Source organism: Geotrypetes seraphini, chromosome 11 (assembly GCF_902459505.1).
Source record: "Geotrypetes seraphini chromosome 11, aGeoSer1.1, whole genome shotgun sequence".
Lineage (NCBI taxonomy): Eukaryota > Metazoa > Chordata > Amphibia > Gymnophiona > Dermophiidae > Geotrypetes > Geotrypetes seraphini.
In genome coordinates, this window is record NC_047094.1 from 117,457,231 (window position 1) to 117,476,075 (window position 18,845).

Here is an 18,845-nt window from a genome sequence, read left to right on the forward strand (position 1 = left end):
AACGAGGAGAAGGACAGTTGGTCGGCTGTTGAAGGGCCCCGGGGCGGGCTCGATGAGGTCGAGGCCTCCGGATCCATGGGGGACAAGGATCGAGAAGGTGAGAGAGATCCCATCGTGTCCTCAAGCTCTGGCATCGGTGGGGGAGTAGTAGTCGGTGGCAAATACTCCAGGAATGCTTGCTTCCAATGAGGCGAGGCCTGCCTGGATGAGTGCCTCGAGGAGTGCCTCATTCGGTGATGCGGACTGTGTCGAGAGGTCGGCCTCGATGGGCGAGGCGAGTAGGTCTTCGCTGGGGCCCCCAGGTAGTGGATGGGGCTGGAAGCGGTCGATCGAGACAGGGATGGGTGCTGTAGAGGCTCGAACCCCGTCGGGGTGATCAGCTCCAATGGAGGCATTTGCAAAGACTACTCCTTGCATCGAGTGAATTGGCTCCAATGGAGGCACTCGCAAAGACTCTGCTCCTTGCATCGAGTGTATCGGTTCCAATGGAGGCATGGGCAAAGACTCTGCTCCTTGCGATGCATGCGTTGTTGCCAGACCAGACACTCGCAGAGACTCTGCTCCCTGTTGAGAGTGTGTTCCCTGCTGCAGCACTGGAGGGGGCTCGACCCCGCGGGAGGCCTCCACGTGCCCAGGCTGGATTTGGGAAAGAAACTGAGGCCCCATCGTGGTAAAGAGCTCGATGAATTGCTTCTGTAACATGGTCTGGAACGAGGCCAGCAAGAATGGATCCGCATCTGAAATGGGACCACCTGCGCGGGCCTCGCGTTCCCTCGGAGCAGTGTGTGAGTGCTTGGACTTGGCCTTGGGCACTTTTAACACTACTGGGGGAATGGGCTGCTGGGCTACCTGACCTGAGGAGGTTGAGGAAGGCATTGCAGCGGGCGCCGGAGTCTGTGCCGGGACAAACGAGGCGGGCTTGATGAGACTCGGCACCACAGAGGTGGTAGGCTGTGGAGTTGCGGATGATGTCGAAGGCAAAGGTCCCTTCGTGGTCGATGGCTCCGTCGAGGACTCCATGAACAGCGATTTCCACAAGACGCAACAGTGCTTGAAAGCACGTGCAGTGAGTGTGGAGCAATGCCGGCATGATTTCGGGAGATGTTCAGGCCTGAAACACCGAACACAGCGTCGATGAGGGTCTGTTAGCGAAATCGTGTACTGGCACTCGGCACACTTTTTAAAACCGGTGATAGGCCGAAAAAGCTCTGCCGCCAGATCGAAGCCGCGGGGCTGCGGCCACGTAGCCTGCCCAGTCGAACGGAACGATGAAAATTTTTTTTTTTTTTTTAAATAAAACACGACGAAAGTCAGCGATTAGGATCAAATAAAACCAAAACCGCGGACTTAGAAGGCACAAGTGAAGAAAACTTCGCGCAGAGAGTCGAAGACGGACTTCTCGGCTCCGCGGAAAAGTAAGAACTGAGGAGACGCGCCCTGGTCTGGGCAGGAAGGCACTCATGCATGCGTGGTGCGGGCGACTCGAAACTTCGAGTTTTTCTTCAAAGAAGCGTCCGCATCGGGGCTCCGTTGGATCACGTCACCCATTAGTGAGAATACCTGCCTGCTTGTCCTGGGATAATGTGGTAGTAATTCAAGTAATATTTGTGGTGGCATACAAGTTTTAGGGATATTCCGTTTGGTGTATTAGTTGGTGCCTTTAGGATCCATCTGTCAGGGATGCAGGCACGGGTTGTTAGGGAGCTTGGTTTGTAAGGTTTTCATGATTTTCCTGAAGTTCCATAGCCTGTCTAATGATCAAATGGATGGGGGATGATGTGCCATAATCTGGGTAAGTAATGAGAATAAGAGTGTTTTCTGGCTGTCTCATGAGCTGATAGCTGCAGTGATCAACTCTGGGTTCCACATAACAACACCTGCTGATCTACAAAGACTCGTGGACAGCATGCTAAGATGAAGTCATCAGAGTACTGGACTTAGCTTGGACAGCTTATGAGCACGGCATAGTGGGTTCAAGAAACTGGAACAAGTGCTGGAAAAGAACTCCATTTGTGACAGGAAAGATATAGTATAGCAGGAACTTGTAAATAAGGGTTAAGGAGGGAAGAAAGGAAGGGAACAGTCTGTAGACTGTTATAGGGGGAAACACCCTCCAGGGATTCAAGACAAAGTTAGACAAGTTCCTGCTGAACCAGAACTTACACAGGTAAAGGTAGACTCAGTTAGGGCACTGGTCTTTGACCTAAGGGCCGCTGCGTGAGCGGACTGCTGGATACAATGGACCACTGGTCTGACCCAGCAGCAGCAATTCTTATGGTGAGGGATGATCTCCCTCGGCTGAACCTATGCTGACTATCTAATTAAATCTTGTTTGTCTATGTGTTCCACAATTTTATTTTTTATTATTGTTTCCACCATTTTGCCTGGTACTGAAGTCAGGCTTATCGGTCTGCGTGTGTGTGTGGGGGGGGAGGGGGGGTTTCATGCTGTCATCCCTCCTGTAGTTATATAGTCACAGTTTGGGCACCTTTTTAGCACTTATTCGTTGTTAAAACGGGTCTACGCCACAGATGTCCAAATTCTGGACATATTCTTAAGTGTTCAATTATGGCAGAGAAACATCCAAGTTATAAGCCTGAACTCTAACACGCCACTAACATGCCCCCTTGAGATTTAGATGCACTGCAGACAAGCACCATAGAAATAGAAAATAGATTTCAAAAATAGCAAATTGGAAGGGTTTGGAGAGAAAAACTATTCATCTGCTCCTTTATGCCACTTTTTAGATGTTTTTCTTTTTTGAAAATGAGCCTCATAATGTTGTGTAAGAATGATATACAGTACTCCTCCAAAATTCGAGGGGGTTCCGTTCCAGGAACCCTCGCGAATATCAAAAAACCCTGAATACGTTTTTTTGCCTGGGCAGGCAGGAGAGGGCAACTGGAGAGGCAAGAAGGGGCAGCTGGAGCGCCGGTGAATGAAAGAAATCACTCACGGTATGCTCTGACCGTCTCTTCCTGCACTAAAGTCAGGCTTCACCAATCAGGAGCTGTTTTGACACGTAGCTCCTGATTGATGAAGCCCGACTAAAGCACAGGAAATCCCGGTCGGAGAATACTGCGAATGACCGGGGGAACACTGTATGGCTTTTCTTTGGCAGTGGCTGTAATTTTCGAATGTTATTGTATTTTATGTTGTATTGCTTTATTATGAATGCAATCGTGTAACCCAGGACCTTGTAACTGTCAGGAGGAGAGGCTAAACAATGGAATAAATAAATAGTAATCTTGAAAGGTGTGAAGACTTTTATAAAGACACTTCCTAATTGTGGCCTTCAACTGCACTGGCCTTGGAAAATGTAGATATTTAAAAATGCACATCCAAGATGGGGGGAGGGGGAGGGTGTTCTATGGTTTGAATATTAAATAAGGTATAGTAGAATGAGGTTTATGATAGGCTGTATTAAATTTAAAGAATATAATTAAATAGGGGGGATGGGGATAAATTCTGATATGAAATTTAATAGAATATTAAATGTTGTATTGAAGTTTGGAATGATGTAAATGATGTTACACTCAGTGTTCCCTCTAAGCGGGCGGGTGTTGTGAGCAAACTTTTTTCACCGTGAGCCAAAAATATCGGGCGCCAGCAAGTTATGAGCCAACTCGCCCGATTCTCCTCTCGCCGCCCTGCCATCTGCCGTACGCCTCTTTCCGATCGTGCGCTGTGACGAGAAACGTGTGCGCTGCGATGTAATATTTTGTGCGCCAGCGCACGCCAGCGCAGCTTAGCGGGAACACTGGTTCAAATGGTTTTATTTATTTCCCCAAATTTATTTTTGTTATATGCATTGAAAATATTTGATATTGCGTTTAAATCAAAATCTCAATAAACTTGAAACGAGTGCCCGTGAGATTGTGGGAGGGTTAAATACTCAAAACTTAGAAGTTTTTGCTACGCCAGCTTTCTGGTATCTTTACATACAGTGGCGTACCTAGCATATGTAACATCCGGGGCCCATCATTTTTTGGCACCCCCCCCCATCTGTAAGAAAAACATGATTTTTAGTAACAAACCACACGTCACACATGAGTACCTAGGAAAAGGCAGCATCTTACATATTGCAGTGAGCAGTACATCAATACACCCATTGTAAAACTAAACAAGCCAGACCAGCACAGATCAATCCTACACCGTCAATCCTAACAGAAAACCATGTCTTTCGAACACACAGAACACAGAAAACACCTTCGCCTAGTAAGGAATATGTAATCACAAACTAACCCCTCCCTCTTTTACAAAACTGTAGTGTGGATTTTAGCTACGGAGGTAACAGCTCTGATGCTCATAAAATTCTGAGCATCAGAGCTGCTACCGCTAAAAACGCTTCACAGTTTTGTAAAAGGGGGGGATAAAATAAAAATACATAGACAAAGGTTAAATTGAACCAGCAAGAAGCTGGACTCTGCATACAATGCTTCACAGAAACAGTGACACATGTCTCCTAAAGCAATAAATAAATAGAAATTTTTTTCTACCTTTGTCTTCTGTGGTTTCTCCTTTCCTCATCTTCTTGTAACTCTCTTCCTTCCATTCACTGTCTGCCGTCTCTCTTCCCCTATATGGCATCTTCTCTCCTTCTATGCCCCTTCCAGAAACTGTATGCCTCCCCCTTCCATCTCTCCTTTCACCCCATTGGTCTGGCATCTCTCTCCTCGCCTTCCCTCTCCCACACCTCTCCTCATAGTCTGGTATCTCCCCTTCCCTGATTCTCTGGCATCTCTCTCCTTTCCTTTTCTTCCATCTTTCGTTCCCCCTCCATGCTCTCACATCTCCCCCTTCCTTTTCCCTTAGACTGGCATACCTTCCTCCTATGCTCCAAGCCCTGGCATCTCCTTTAATTCCCTCCCTCATCTTCCTTCTCCCTCCAGCTGGGTACCGCAACACTCTTCCCTGCAGCTCTGCACTTCCCCACAATTGCCATGCTTCGGTTCCTCTTCTTCCTTCCTTCCTCCCCCCCCCCCCCCCGCGGGACCCTGCGGCACCATCAACTCTTACTCCCTCTAATGTCGGCCCTGCAGCTCCAGACTTCCTCGCACCTTCTCCCCTCCCCCTTTGGATCGCTATTATTTTAAATGTTATAGCCGCGGAGCTGTATCCATCAGTGGAGATGTCTAACCTCGGCCTGCCCCGGAACTCTTACTGCAGCAGCCGCCCGTCTAGGCAGGAACAGGAAGTCACTGTTGCAGTAAGAGTTCCGGGGCAGGCCGAGGTTAGACATCTCCACTGATGGATACATCTCCGCGGCTATAACATTTAAAATAATAGCGATCCAAAGGGGGAGGGGAGAAGGTGCGAGGAAGTCTGGAGCTGCAGGGCCGACATTAGAGGGAGTAAGAGTTGATGGTGCCGCAGGGTCCCGCGGGGGGGGGGGGGGGGAAGGAAGGAAGGAAGAAGAGGAACCGAAGCATGGCAATTGTGGGGAAGTGCAATCCCCCCAATGCGTCCCCTTACCTTACCTCCCCTTACCTTTGCGACGCGTGTGTGCGCTGTGAAGAGAAACTTTGCGCTGCGATGTAATATTTTGTGCGCGCGCGCAGGCCAACGCACCTTAGCGGGAACACTGGTTACACTTATTGTAAGTTTTTTAAAATGAATAAAGAATTGGGGGGGGGGGGAAGAAAAGAAAATGTAGGTATCTTTAATAGTGCATTTCTATTCTACCTGATCCTGTGAGGATATCCGGGTTTCCTAATGTAATGGCTCCAGTGAAATCATCCCCTCGATATTCTGCGTCAACCTGCCAGTTCACAAATTTAGACTGTTGTGTCTACAAAGAGAAAAACAGTTTCTAAGACAATGGCAGAAAATAATAGTCAATGGGATTGAAACTAGAAAGAAGTGAAACAATGGAATAGTGATCAGATTATTACTGAAATAGCCAACATGTTAGAACCAAAGTATAGGAACATAAGTGTCAAGGGTCAAATGAAGGCTGAACCCATCATATTGACTGACAGTAACCAAACTAAGAACTGGAAGCACAAAGCTACGGGCAATCCAGCAAAGAAAGCTGGGTAGGAAGCAATTTTCTTTTGCCAGGCTATGCTCAGCACAATAGCATGGAAATCATATGCATGCTAATAGTGCACAGTAGCCCGGTAAAAGAGGAGAGGAACTGTGCCTCACGCCTGCTCAGAAGAGCAGAGTGGTAGGCACAGTTTCTTCTCCCATTCCTCCTGGCCCAGGCTCGTTCTTTCTCCTGCCACCACGGCTGTTCCCACATGGCTCATCTGATTACGGCTCTAGAGCTGCAATCAGCTGAGCTGGCAGGGCAAGAACAGGGCTGCTGGCTCAGCAGCAGCAGCTTTTTTTTAACCTACTGTTGTGCATGTGTCCCCTGCCTACGTTAGGTGCAGAACATATACTCAAAACACACGCACAAGAGGAACCGACAGCTCCAGACTTGCTGTAATGCAGGGGTGTCAAACTCAATCATATAAGAGGCCGAAATCTAAAACATAGGCTAAGTCGCGGGCCAAATTTATACTTAGGAATCCTTTTATTAAGGTACTAGCTTTATAGCCCGTTACATTAACAGGTGCTAGAATATGTGTGTGTGTGTGTGTGTGTGTGTGTGTGTGTGTGTCTGTCTTTATTTTTTTCTCTCTCTGTCTCCTTAGCCACTTTCTGTATTTCTGTCTTTCTTTGTTTTGGCTGTCCACCACCACCCCTTGCGTGATCCCCCTGTCCATTCTCTCTTCCTTTTACCTCCCCTGTGTCCACCACCACCCCTTCACTGCTCCCCTTATCCAGCAGCAGCCCTTCTCCCTTTGTTTTACCTCCCCCCTGTCCATCAGCACCTCTTCCTGCTCCCCCTGTCCAGCAGTAGGCCTCCCTTCTTTTACCCCCCATCCATCAGCACCTCTTCCTGCTCCCCCTTTCCAGCAGTAGGCCTCCCTTCTTTTACCCCCCCATCCATCAGCACCTCTTCCTGCTCCCCCTGTCCAGAAGTAGGCCTCCCTTCCTTCCCCCCCCCCCGTCCATCAGCACCTCTTCCTGCTCCCCCCTGTCCAGCAGTAGGCCTCCCTTCTTTTCCCCCCATCCATCAGCACCTCTTCCTGCTCCCCCTTTCCAGCAGTAGGCCTCCCTTCCTTTTTTCCCTATCCATCAGCACCTTTTCCTGCTCCCCCTGTCCAGCAGTAGGCCTCCCTTCCTTCCCCCGTCCATCAGCACCTCTTCCTGCTCCTCCTGTCCAGCAGTAGGCCTCCCTTCCTTTTTTTCCCCCCCTATCCATCAGCACTTCTTCCTGCTCCCCCTGTGCAGCAGTAGGCCTCCCTTCCTTCCCCCCCTGTCCATCAGCACCTCTTCCTGCTTCCCCTGTGCAGCAGTAGGCCTCCCTTCCTTTTTTCCCCCCCTGTCCATCAGCACCTCTTCCTGCTTCCCCTGTGCAGCAGTAGGCCTCCCTTCCTTTTTTTCCCCCCCTATCCATCAGCACTTCTTCCTGCTCCCCCTGTCCAGCAATAGGCCTCCCTTCCTTCCCCCCCCCCGAGCAGAATCTCCCCTCTGTCTATCCCCCAACAGTCCAGCATCTCCCTTCTCGCTATCTCCCATCAATCCATCATCTCACCTCTGTCTCCTCAGCCACTGCCATTCACCATGTGGTCGATCCGCTGCCGATAGGCGGAGTCCATCTCTGGCGCGTCGCTCGCGCACAGCAGCGGGAGCAGCGCCACCAGCAGCAGCGCCGCCATCGGGAGCCCTTATCGAGAGGGCGTGACAGGCTGCTGAGACAGCAGAGACGGAGCGGCTGAGCTGAATTGGCGTCCCCCCCCTCCCCGGTGCCAGCGCCGCTCTTCCTCTCAGGGTGCCGGGCCGGAAAAAGCGGAGACTGTTGTGTGGTGACGTATAAGCGCGCATGCGCACTCTTGTGGCCACATCACGACGGATCAGGGAACATGACTTTAGAGTGCACATGCACTCTTACCATTTTATTATTATAGATGCTAACCGATTTAGCGCACGCTAAATGTGCACCTTAATAAAAGGAACCCTTAGTCTTAATAGTATAGGGTCACAACCTCTCCAACCTCACGCCAGCTCTGTGATGTTAATAAAATAAATAAAAAAAGACTTTTCCTCTCTTTTAGGACCAAGTTCACGCCTACTGTCTAACACCAGCTCTGGCAGGATACACATTTCAAATCTGACATATTGTAATCACAAAACAGAAAATAAAATTATTTTTTCTACCTTTTGTTGTCTGGTCATTATTCAAATCATGTTGTGGTCCCAGGCTCTGGTTGTCTTCTTTTTTTTTTTTTTTTTTTTATAATTTTTATTTCTATTATTCAACAAAATTTTACAAGAATACATCTTGTTACATTAAATACAGGAAAAAAAGAAAAAACAATACAGAAGTATTACATATTCATACTTATAAAAATAATTTTTCCTTTCTTAGACCACCATAATAGGGAGATGGTCAATCGGAACTTTTTGAGAGAAATTTAACGAGGAACTTAATTAAACGATTAGGCTTTATGTTCTAAACACCAGCTATTAATTTCTGTTTTCCCTCAGTCCTTGATGATTTTCTTTACATCCAAGAATTCCTTCAGATGATTAGGAGAAAAAAATGTGTATTTAACTCCCAAATACCTAACTAAGCATTTACAGGGGTATGCTAACAAGAAAGTTGCTCCCAATTTTATAGTATCTTGACGCATAGAAAGAAATTCTTTCCTCCGTTCTTGTGTAGTCTTTGCGACATCAGGATATATCCAAACTTTTTGCTCCCCAAATAATTTCTGTGAATTTTTAAAGAATAGTTTCATAATCATGTTCACGTCTTGCTCGAAAACAAATGATACTAAGAGCGTAGCTCTAACTGTATCAGTAGTAACTGTTTGTTCAAGAAGAGCAGTCACATTAGCAAATTCTATTTCATTATTTTCCCTCCTTATCTCTTTCTCAATCTCATTTTCTCCTTCTTGTCTTCCGGGTATCTTCTTATTTGGTAAATAGTAGATTTTATTTATAGGGGGAATACAATTTGATGAAATCTTTAAATTTTTAATCAGGTATCTTTTTAATAAGTCCAAAGGCAATATACCCGGAATTTGAGGAAAATTTAAAATACGGAGGTTCAAACGCCTGTTGAAATTTTCAAATTGCTCCAATTTCTTATTTATAAGGAAACTATCTTTAATTGAAGCCACCTTGAATTGTTGTAAATGCAATATATCCTCCTGCATCTGCTTAGTTTGAGCACTAGAATCCCTTTTCATTATTTCCACAGTTTCAGTCAGCGAGTCCAATTTTTCCACTATTTTTGTTACTTTTTCAGATGATTTTTCCATTTTTGACTCCATCCGCTGAAGCAAAGACCAGATGCTTTGAAGAGAGACCTCCGTCGGAGAGGACAAATCCCCCTCTCTCTTGTTGGCTTCCATCAGCAAACTGTCTCCAGACGGTGTGCCCTCGTCGTGAGACCCCGCGCTTCCACTTCCGGGATCGGGTGTCTCTCGCCACATCGTTCCGGCAGTTGCTGGACACGGAGGAGTGTGGGAAACCGGAGGAGATAGCGATGTTTCTATGCCCGAAAGGGCAAGCGACTCCCTCTCTTCGCCGCCCAACGCCGGGCTCTCCACTCCGGATATTACTGGTGCCGGAGGAGCCGAAAAGAAGCTTTCCATCTTTAGCTGCCGGGGGGTAGACGCCAGGGCCGGCGAGGAAGGTCCCCTGACCACCCCTTTTCTCTTCGGAGGCATAAAGAAAATGAGGTAAATATTTCAGGCAAAAGCTAAAGCTAAACGTGGAAAGATCTTAACGTGTCTCTCACAGCTCCTCACATCGCCGCCATCTTGACCTCCGTCTTCTGATAACTCGCTTGCCAGGGTCTCCTTCTTTCTTCATTCTCCATGCTAACGATTCATCTTCCATATCTGTTCTCTTCTGTTTCCCTTCCCTCCCCTGAGGTCTGGCATCTTTCCTTTTTTTATCACCTCCCTCTTTCTTTCATGCTGTCTTCCTTTTGTTATACTTAGTGATGTCACATCCTGCTCTTGCTCGTGTTCCTTGCTCCAGCTCAGCACACCTAAACATAGTAACTGCAACAACTGTAAAACTCTGTTAACTCATCTGTCCCCCCTATTCCTGACTCTCTCCAACTCATCACTCTCCAAACAGCTCAATCATTTGTCCTCTCCTTTCTTCTTCCCCCTTCCTCATTCAATTCTCCTCTATCCAGATCCCCGTTGTCTTAAACTTCCTCTTACCTCCACCTCTCCTCCCCAGTCCCCCCCCCCAATCCCCTAACCTTGTAAGTCTCATCAGTAAAAAAAGATCCTCTTGGATTACTAACATGTCAGTTACATCATTTCTACTATTCCACCTTAGACCCTAATACTCAGTCTCCAGCTACCTCTCTTCCTCATTCTTATCGCCACTTGCTGTATTTTTCCTAAGCATTCTTCTGTTCATCACCACTTTTATCACTACCATCTGTGATTTAAACAAAATAAAGCAGCCTGCAGAGGATCGCCGTCAGCTGTAGCGATCTTAGTAGGCTACAGTCGGCCTCCGCAACACATTTCCTCTGCTGCAGTTCCACCCCTCCTCTGACGTATGGGTCCGCGGCAGAGGGAACATGCTGAGGAAGCTATAGCAACTTGCTAGGATTGATACAGTTGATGGTGATCCTCTGCAGGCTGTTTTAATGTCTGAAGCTCATCTTCCTCCTGTTCCCAGATGCTCATGAAGAGCAGCGGTGATTACGCCGGCGGCAGGCAGGCAGGGTACAGACAGGGATGGAATGGCGGGCCAAATCTCCGCGACGGCAGGAATTGTCCGGCGGGCCAAATTTTATTGCACCACGGACCAAATTTGGCCCATGGGCCAGAGTTTGACATGTCTGCTGTAATGAGTTCCATATAATGCATTTCGGGAGTGAGCTTCTGAGCAAGGAAAACCTTTGAGCATCTTGGGGAGTAGCAAGTTGGAGAGAGGCCTAGAAAAACTGTTAAATCAGGCCAAGCACACCAAACTTCACGGGGGTATGAATTCTCTCACCCTAACCTAAAAGTGCTTCTTGATAAGAGACCTCTGGCTGGTTTCAGCCTCTTAGTTTGAAACTAAACTCCGAGGACTTTCTTAAGAGATCAGATTTCACAGGTGACCCTTGAGGGGAGGAATGCTGGCCTAGTGCCTAACTCTCAGTAAACCTGGTTCTAGGAGGGAGGTTGTAGAGGATCTGCATTCAAGATAGTTTTCACAGCAATCTGTGAGCTGCTATCTGCCCACCCATCCATCCACCCCTAGGCTCAAATTACTCTTATACTACCGGTACTTCTAAATTACCCTTCACATATCTGTAGCTGATCTTAACAAGGACAATCTGCACAACCTGAAACACCTAACCCCCCAAAGCCCTCTCACCAGATTTGGAAACTCACCCTTTTCCCCATACCTGAAGAGGTACTGAGAGGATCTTCTCTGCTGAGAAAATAAAAAATACATCCATTGGAACATTATTTTGTCTGGTGATATTCAAACTTGGGAAAGGTAAATTTTTTTTGTAGTTCTCTTTTTAGCTCAGCAAAATCAGTCAGGCAGTAGTGTGGCCTTTGAGTGTTAGAGAAGGAGGGAAGAGGACATTCTCCTTCTGAGAGGAGAAAAGCAGAAGACATATCTTTTGGTAAGTATACATTATTTTGCTCTGAGCTTTGATAGATTTGGGAAGAAAAGCTCAATTGTAGGTTCCCTTCTAAAGAGCTTTGGGGAGAAAAGCTCAACTATAGGTTTCCTTCTAAAGAGCTTTGGGGAGGAAAAACTCAATTGCATGTTCACTTCTAATATATTCCTAGTAGCGTAAAAAGGTTAATTAGCTCAATAATAAGATGCAGACAGTAGTCCAGCAGCAAGAGGGTTGTTATCCAGTCTTTTGCATTGAGTGTCACATGTATGACTTTCTCCTGGTTGGCGAGAAGTTATGTGTGTGCTTGCTGCACAGAGCTCCTAGCTCTCAGTGAACGAGTACATTCCTTTGAGGCTAGAGTAGCAGATATGGAGGAGCTGAGGGAGACTGAGAAGTACATAGAGGAGACCTACAGTGATGTTGTAGAGAAGTCCCACCTCCAGTCTGGTAGCCCCTGTGCTGCCTTGGAGGAGAGAGGTCTTCTAAAAGGAAAGCATCACCCTGGTGAAGTAGGAAATAATCCTGTAGCTAGGACCCGCAATATCCTCTCGCACCGAGAATGTGTCTCCAGGGGCTTAAGTTAGGACAGCGTTTGTAGTTGGTGATTTGATTATTAGGCATGTAGGTAGTTGGGTAGCTGGTGAGCATGAGGACTGCCTGGTCACTTGCCTACCTGGTGCAAAGGGGGCAGACCTCACGCGTCAACAGATAGAATTTTAGATACTGCTGGGGAGGAGGCAGCTGTCCTGGTACTTGTAGGTACCAATGACATAGGAAAATGTGGGAGGGAAGTTCTGGAAGCCAAATTTAGGCTCTTAGGTAGAAAGCTGAAATCCAGATCCTCCAGGGTTGCATTTTCAGAAATGCTCCCAGTTCAACGCGCAGGACTCAAGAGGCAGGTAGAGCTCCAAAGTCTCAATGCGTGATTGAGACGATGGTGCAGGGATGAGGGGTTAAGATTTGTTAGGAAATGGGCAACCTTCTGGGAAAGGGGGAACTTGTTCTGAAAGGACAGACTCCACCTTAACCGGGATGGAACCAGGCTGCTGGTGCTAACGTTTAAAAAGGAGATAGAGCCGCTTTTAAACTGAGAAGTGGGGGAAAGCTGATAGTCGCCCGGGAGCGGCTGGTTAGGTGTGAAGTATCCTTGGAGGATACTATTGAAACAGGATATTTAGGGAGTCCCAGTAGAGAGGTTCCAATAATGGTGAAAGAAAGCCAGGAGGGTTTAAGAGAAAGGCAGACTAAAAGGCTCAAATTTTCCCTGTCTTCTCAGCAGCCTGTGGTTGCAAGGAAAAAACACAATTTGAAGTGTCTGTATGCAAATGCTAGAAGTCTGAAAAATAAAATAGGAGAGTTAGAGTATATAGCACTGAATGATGAGATAGATATAATAGGCATCTTGGAGACCTGGTGGAAGGCTGGGTACAAATTATATCGCAAGGATAGAGTGGATCAAATGGGGGGGGGGGTGCACTATATGTTAAAGAGAGAATTGAATCAAATAAAATGCATGACATAGATAGCAGTGTGGAATCCTTATGGATAGAAATTCCATGTGTGAAGGGAAGGAATATAAACATTGGATCATACTACCATCTCCTGGGACAAAATGAGTAGACAGATAAAGAAATGTTTTCAGATATTAGGAAGCTAGAGAAATGGGCAACACTATAATAATCGGTGATTTCAGTTACCCCAACATTGACTGGTTAAATGCTACAACGGGGAGTGCTAGGAAGGTAAAATTTCTTGATGTCATAAATGACTGCTTCTTGGAACAACTGGTCCGGGAACCAACAAGAGGGGGTGCAATTTTAGATTTGGTCCTTAGTGGAAAGTAAGACATAGTACAGGAGTGTTGGGTCCACTGGGAAAGTGTGATCATAACGTGATAGAATTTGAGACGATACTGGGAGTAATATTGCAAAAGAAATCTACCGTAGGGGCGTTTAATTTTCAAAAGGGCGACTATTATAAAATGAGAAAAATGGTTAAAAAGAAGCTAAAAGGATCGGTTGCAAAGGTTAGGACTGTAAACCAGGCGTGGATGCTATTTAAAAATACTGTCGTGGAAGCCCAGACCAGATGTATTCTAAGTATCAGCAGAGCCAGCTTGGTTAAAAGGTGAAGTGAAAGAGGCTATTAAGAGTAAAAAAAAACCATCCTTTAAAGAATGGAAAAAGGATCCGAATGAAGAAAATACGAAGATACACAAGCACTGGCAAGTTAGATGCAAAGCATTGATAAAGATAGTTAAGAACGAATATGAAGAGAAACTTACAAAAGAGGCAAAAACTTATAGCAATTTTTTTAGGTACATCAGAAGCAGAAAACTTGTGAGGGAATCTGTGGGACTTTTGGATGACCAAGGAGTGAAAGGGGTGCTCAGGGAGGATAAGGCCATAGTGAAAAGACTGAATGAATTCTTTGCTTCAGTCTTTACCGAAGAAGATGTAAGAGATCTACAAAGTGAGACGCTTTACAGCAGTTGGCGATTCTCGGCGTATTGGACCTTTTGGTTTATGATTTTTTATGGCATATTTTTCAAACCTTTTTGCATATTGGACCCCCGACGAAGGTTTGTCCGAAACATGGACCGTGTCGGGTCCCTTGTTTGGTAAAAAGGTTTTTATAAATTTATATTTGTCACAATAAATTCTGCCTGCATCTTGTACACATCTGCAGTTTGTTTTTGTTTGTTCCTGGTTGGTTTTTTCTGCAGACAAGGTTGGACCCCTCCTTCCTTTTTTGTTACTAAAAGAACTCAAACATGAAATTGCTGACCTGCTGTAGCTAAAATCGTCAGACCCATGAATATGGAAAAAACACAAAATAACTTTTTCATATGGTCGTGAATATGATGAAACCGCGAATAACAAAAAAATACACGGTGAAGAAAATGCTGTGCAGAAGCATTCTTCTCTGTGTACGGTGGAAAGCGGCGATTTTCTCTGTGCATGCTGAAGAAAGTGTTGGGAAAAATGCGCCAAAAATTTTTTATCGGTACTCATGGACGACGTAATTTAGGGGAATGAGCCAGCATGCTAAAAACCACAAATAATCAAAATCGCAAGTGCTGAAACCGCGAATACAGAGGGAGAAGTGTATTGTACATGGCTACATAAATCTTCTTTTCCTTATGTCAGTACTTTTCTCTTACTAAGCTGCATTATGGGGAAAAGTTCTGGAACAATTACTTATGCATGCTAATAACTATAGGGAATTTAGGAAACGCCTTAAAACTTGATCTGTTCCGGAAGTACATTGATAGTTGAACTGCACAATCTCCCACAACAATTGATCTCTAGAACTGTTATTCACCAATCTCTAACTTTGTTAGTTCTACTCAGTTTGTTAGTTCTACTTAATTTGTAGCATTTTTTAATCATTGTAAACCGCATAGAATTTCACAGTCCTGCGGTATATAAATAAACTGTTATGTTATGTTATGTTACTGAAGAAAGAACAGAGGATTGTTTTGGGGCAAGGTGATATAGAGGGGTTAACTTGGATGAGATTACCTGGAAAGCAACTTTTGATCTGACTTTACTTGCTAACTGGTGGATAATCTGTGCATTGAGACTGCCACTATTGTCCATGTCTCCAACCAGCACAGGAAAAGCCTGAATTAAAAAAAAAAAAAAATTAGAAACACACAGCACACACATGTAAGAACTACTTTAGTTTACATAAAAATGCTCATATACAAAGTTCACTGGCTTCTGTATCAACTTTTAAAGATTCTGCGCATTACTGAAACATTTTATAAACTAACTGGTTATCTGATTATTCTTTTAGTTCTGCTTTATCCATTTCCTATTTTCCTTCCTTTCTCTTCCCACCCACATATGTTTTCTCCCCTTTTCAAAACCCTGTGACCTCTCAACTTCCTTTCTTCCAATCTTTATAAATCCCATTTACATCTCATCACTGCCATGTAATCCAATGAGAAAAATTACTCCCATGTTTTATAGCAGCTGCAGTGCAAAGTAAAGAGGCCATTTAGCTGAGAATGTACCACTGTTACCCTTAATCCAATGTGAAAATATTGCGAATGTACCTAAATCAAATGCCTCTAATACATTGTGAATGTACCTCTGTGACCTGTACTGCTTCTAACACCTACTATGGTCTCATTAGTCTACCATCTCCAATCTAGTTGTAAATGTACCTCTGCAACCCATAATCTAATTCTCCAGTATATTTTGAATGTACCCTTAATCCTCTGTCTCAAATATATTGTGAATGTACCGCTGTAACCCATTCTGGGCTCCTGAGGAGGACAGGCTATAAAACTAACTAACTAAATAAATATGGCATTTCAGGACTGGTGCATGAGAGGAGGATGTCTCAGGTGACCAACTTGCACTAGCATCAACAGACTTAAGTAGCTGCAAGATTGTTGGTTTCTATCTTATTTTAGCTACCGCATTTGGCCTTTATCTGCCATCATATTTCTCTGTTTCACAGTATCTCTGTAATAGTGAACTCAGCTTTTCATTCCCTTTATTTATTTATTTATTCATAACCTACCCTCTCTAACTGCATTCCATATGTATTTTTCATACAGTTCTTCACAGTCAGTTTAATTTCCATCCTATAAATTCACATAGAATTTTTCTTTTTTCAACCATCTTTATTTTCTCTTCTTTATTAATTTCCAGGTACTTTAGTTAGATTGTGAGCCTTCGGGACAGTAAGGGAATTTTTTAAGTACCTTCTTACTTCTCATTTATAATCTTAATGTATATTTTCTTCAAACCGCTTAGAACCTAACGGATGTAGCGGTATATAAGAAATAAATTACATTACATTACATTTATCCCAGGCTCATACTTCTACCTTTCTCTTCCTCCCCCTCCCCAACTCAAAAACTACCTCCAGCTACCTTCTGTCTTCTCCCTCTAGTTTACATTTTTTTCTCTTTTCCCTCCAATTTTATTTAACATATTCTGCTGATCCATGTAACAAGCTTCCCTTGGTGCTAACAAAATTAGTGTGACTTGCACCCCATTGAAGTCCCCCCACACCAACTGGCTCACATCCAGTTCTGCTCCTCTCTCATCCCTCAACCCAACCTCACACCCATCTTCATCCACTGCTTCTCTCCTACTAGAACCTTCCTCCCTGTTCCTCCTTCCCCTGCTTCTACAAGTTTGCATTTCTGTATTTTGTTTGTGAATTACTAATCTCACCTCTGTGGGGCTCAACTGCTTTGTCCCAACATAAGTGGCCCCAAAATGATAATTTGATTCTCCTACAGTGCTCAGTACAATGGTGTGATTCACCTAACAAAAATGATAAGAAAAAAAACACAAAGAAATTCCACAATCTTCATAAATGTATACATGGTATTTTGTTCCCATTCTAGGAAATTACAACAAGTTGTCGCCTTCAGGGGAAATACCCAGGGCATTAAATTTCAGGTCCATCTTCACCTTCATCAAATCCCAAAACAGTACCGTATTTTCGCGGATATAACGCGCACCATTGTAAAACGCGCACAGGGGTATAGCGCGCAGAAATCACGATGATATGTACAAAAACTTTTCTATACCGCGCTCAGGCATATAACGCGCATGCTGCCCGACTCTCCTCTGGCCACCCCGACTCTCCTTTCGCTCTCCCCGACTCTCATCTGGTTGCCCCGACTCACCCTGACTTTCGGTGCACTGCCCCGACTCTCCTCTGGTTGCCCCGACTCACCGTTCACCCGCCCTGACTTTCGGTGCACTGCCCCGCCTCTCCGTGCCTGTCCCCCTTGAAGTCCTGTCCCCCCTTGAAGGTCTGCCTGTCCCCCCTTGAAGTCCTGTCCCCATCCTGAAAGCCTGATGCCCCCCCTCGACGTCCGATTCTTCTCCCCCCCTCGGCAGGACCACTCGCACCCCCACCCCGAAGGACCGCCGACTCCCCGACAATATTGGGCCAGGAGGGAGCCCAAATCCTCCTGGCCACGGCGACCCCCTAACCCCACCCCGCACTACATTACGGGCAGGAGGGATCCCAGGCCCTCCTGCCCTCGACGCAAACCCCCTCCCCCCAACGACCGCCCCCCCCCCCAAGAACCTCCGCCCGTCCCCCAGCCGACCCGCGACCCCCCTGGCCGACCCCCACGACACCCCCACCCGCCTTCCCCGTACTTTGTGTAGTTGGGCCAGAAGGGAGCCCAAACCCTCCTGGCCACGGCGACCCCCTAACCCCACCCCGCACTACATTACGGGCAGGAGGGATCCCAGGCCCTCCTGCCCTCGACGCAAACCCCCCTCCCTCCAACGACCGCCCTCCCCCCCAAGAACCTCCGACCGACCCGCGACCCCCCTGGCCGACCCCCCCACCCCCCTTCCCCGTACCTTTGGAAGTTGGCCGGACAGACGGGAGCCAAACCCGCCTGTCCGGCAGGCAGCCAACGAAGGAATGAGGCCGGATTGGCCCATCCGTCCTAAAGCTCCGCCTACTGGTGGGGCCTAAGGCGCGTGGGCCAATCAGAATAGGCCCTGGAGCCTTAGGTCCCACCTGGGGGCGCGGCCTGAGACACATGGTCGGGTTTGGCCCATGTGCCTCAGGCCGCGCCCCCAGGTGGGACCTAAGGCTCCAGGGCCTATTCTGATTGGCCCACGCGCCTTAGGCCCCACCAGTAGGCGGAGCTTTAGGACGGGATGGGCCAATCCGGCCTCATTCCTTCGTTGGCTGCCTGCCGGACAGGCGGGTTTGGCTCCCGTCTGTCCGGCCAACTTCCAAAGGTACGGGGAAGGGGGGTGGGGGGGTCGGCCAGGGGGGTCGCGGGTCGGTCGGAGGTTCTTGGGGGGGGGGCGGTCGTTGGAGGGAGGGGGGTTTGCGTCGAGGGCAGGAGGGCCTGGGATCCCTCCTGCCCGTAATGTAGTGCGGGGTGGGGTTAGGGGGTCGCCGTGGCCAGGAGGGTTTGGGCTCCCTCCTGGCCCGATATTGTTGGGGAGTCGGCGGTCCTTCGGGGTGAGGGTGCGAGTGGTCCTGCCGGGGGGGGGATGTATCGGACGTCGGGGAGTCGGCCGGGCAAGAGGGCTTGGGCTCCCTCTTGCTCCGATCGTGGATGCGGGTGCGGGTGGGAGCGCGTGCGAGCGGTCGTTCGGGGTGGGGGTGCGAGCGGTCCTGCTGGGGGGGTGAATCGGGCGTCGGGCGGGGTGGGAACTATGTTTTAAAAACTTTT

General features: G+C 47.0%; 1 protein-coding gene across 3 annotated transcripts in view; it reads right to left on the reverse strand.

Annotated features, from left to right (window-relative positions):
* TOMM40 (translocase of outer mitochondrial membrane 40) overlaps window positions 1-18,845 on the reverse strand; it is a 138,908-nt gene that overhangs the window by 46,535 nt on the left and 73,528 nt on the right. For all 3 annotated transcript variants that reach the window (XM_033914232.1, XM_033914231.1, XM_033914233.1), the window contains exons 4-6: window positions 16,858-16,950; window positions 15,184-15,285; window positions 5,686-5,791 (exon numbers count right to left, since the gene is read on the reverse strand). In XM_033914232.1, coding sequence (XP_033770123.1) covers window positions 5,686-5,791; window positions 15,184-15,285; window positions 16,858-16,950 — 301 coding nt within the window. The remainder of the gene's footprint in view (window positions 1-5,685; window positions 5,792-15,183; window positions 15,286-16,857; window positions 16,951-18,845) is intronic.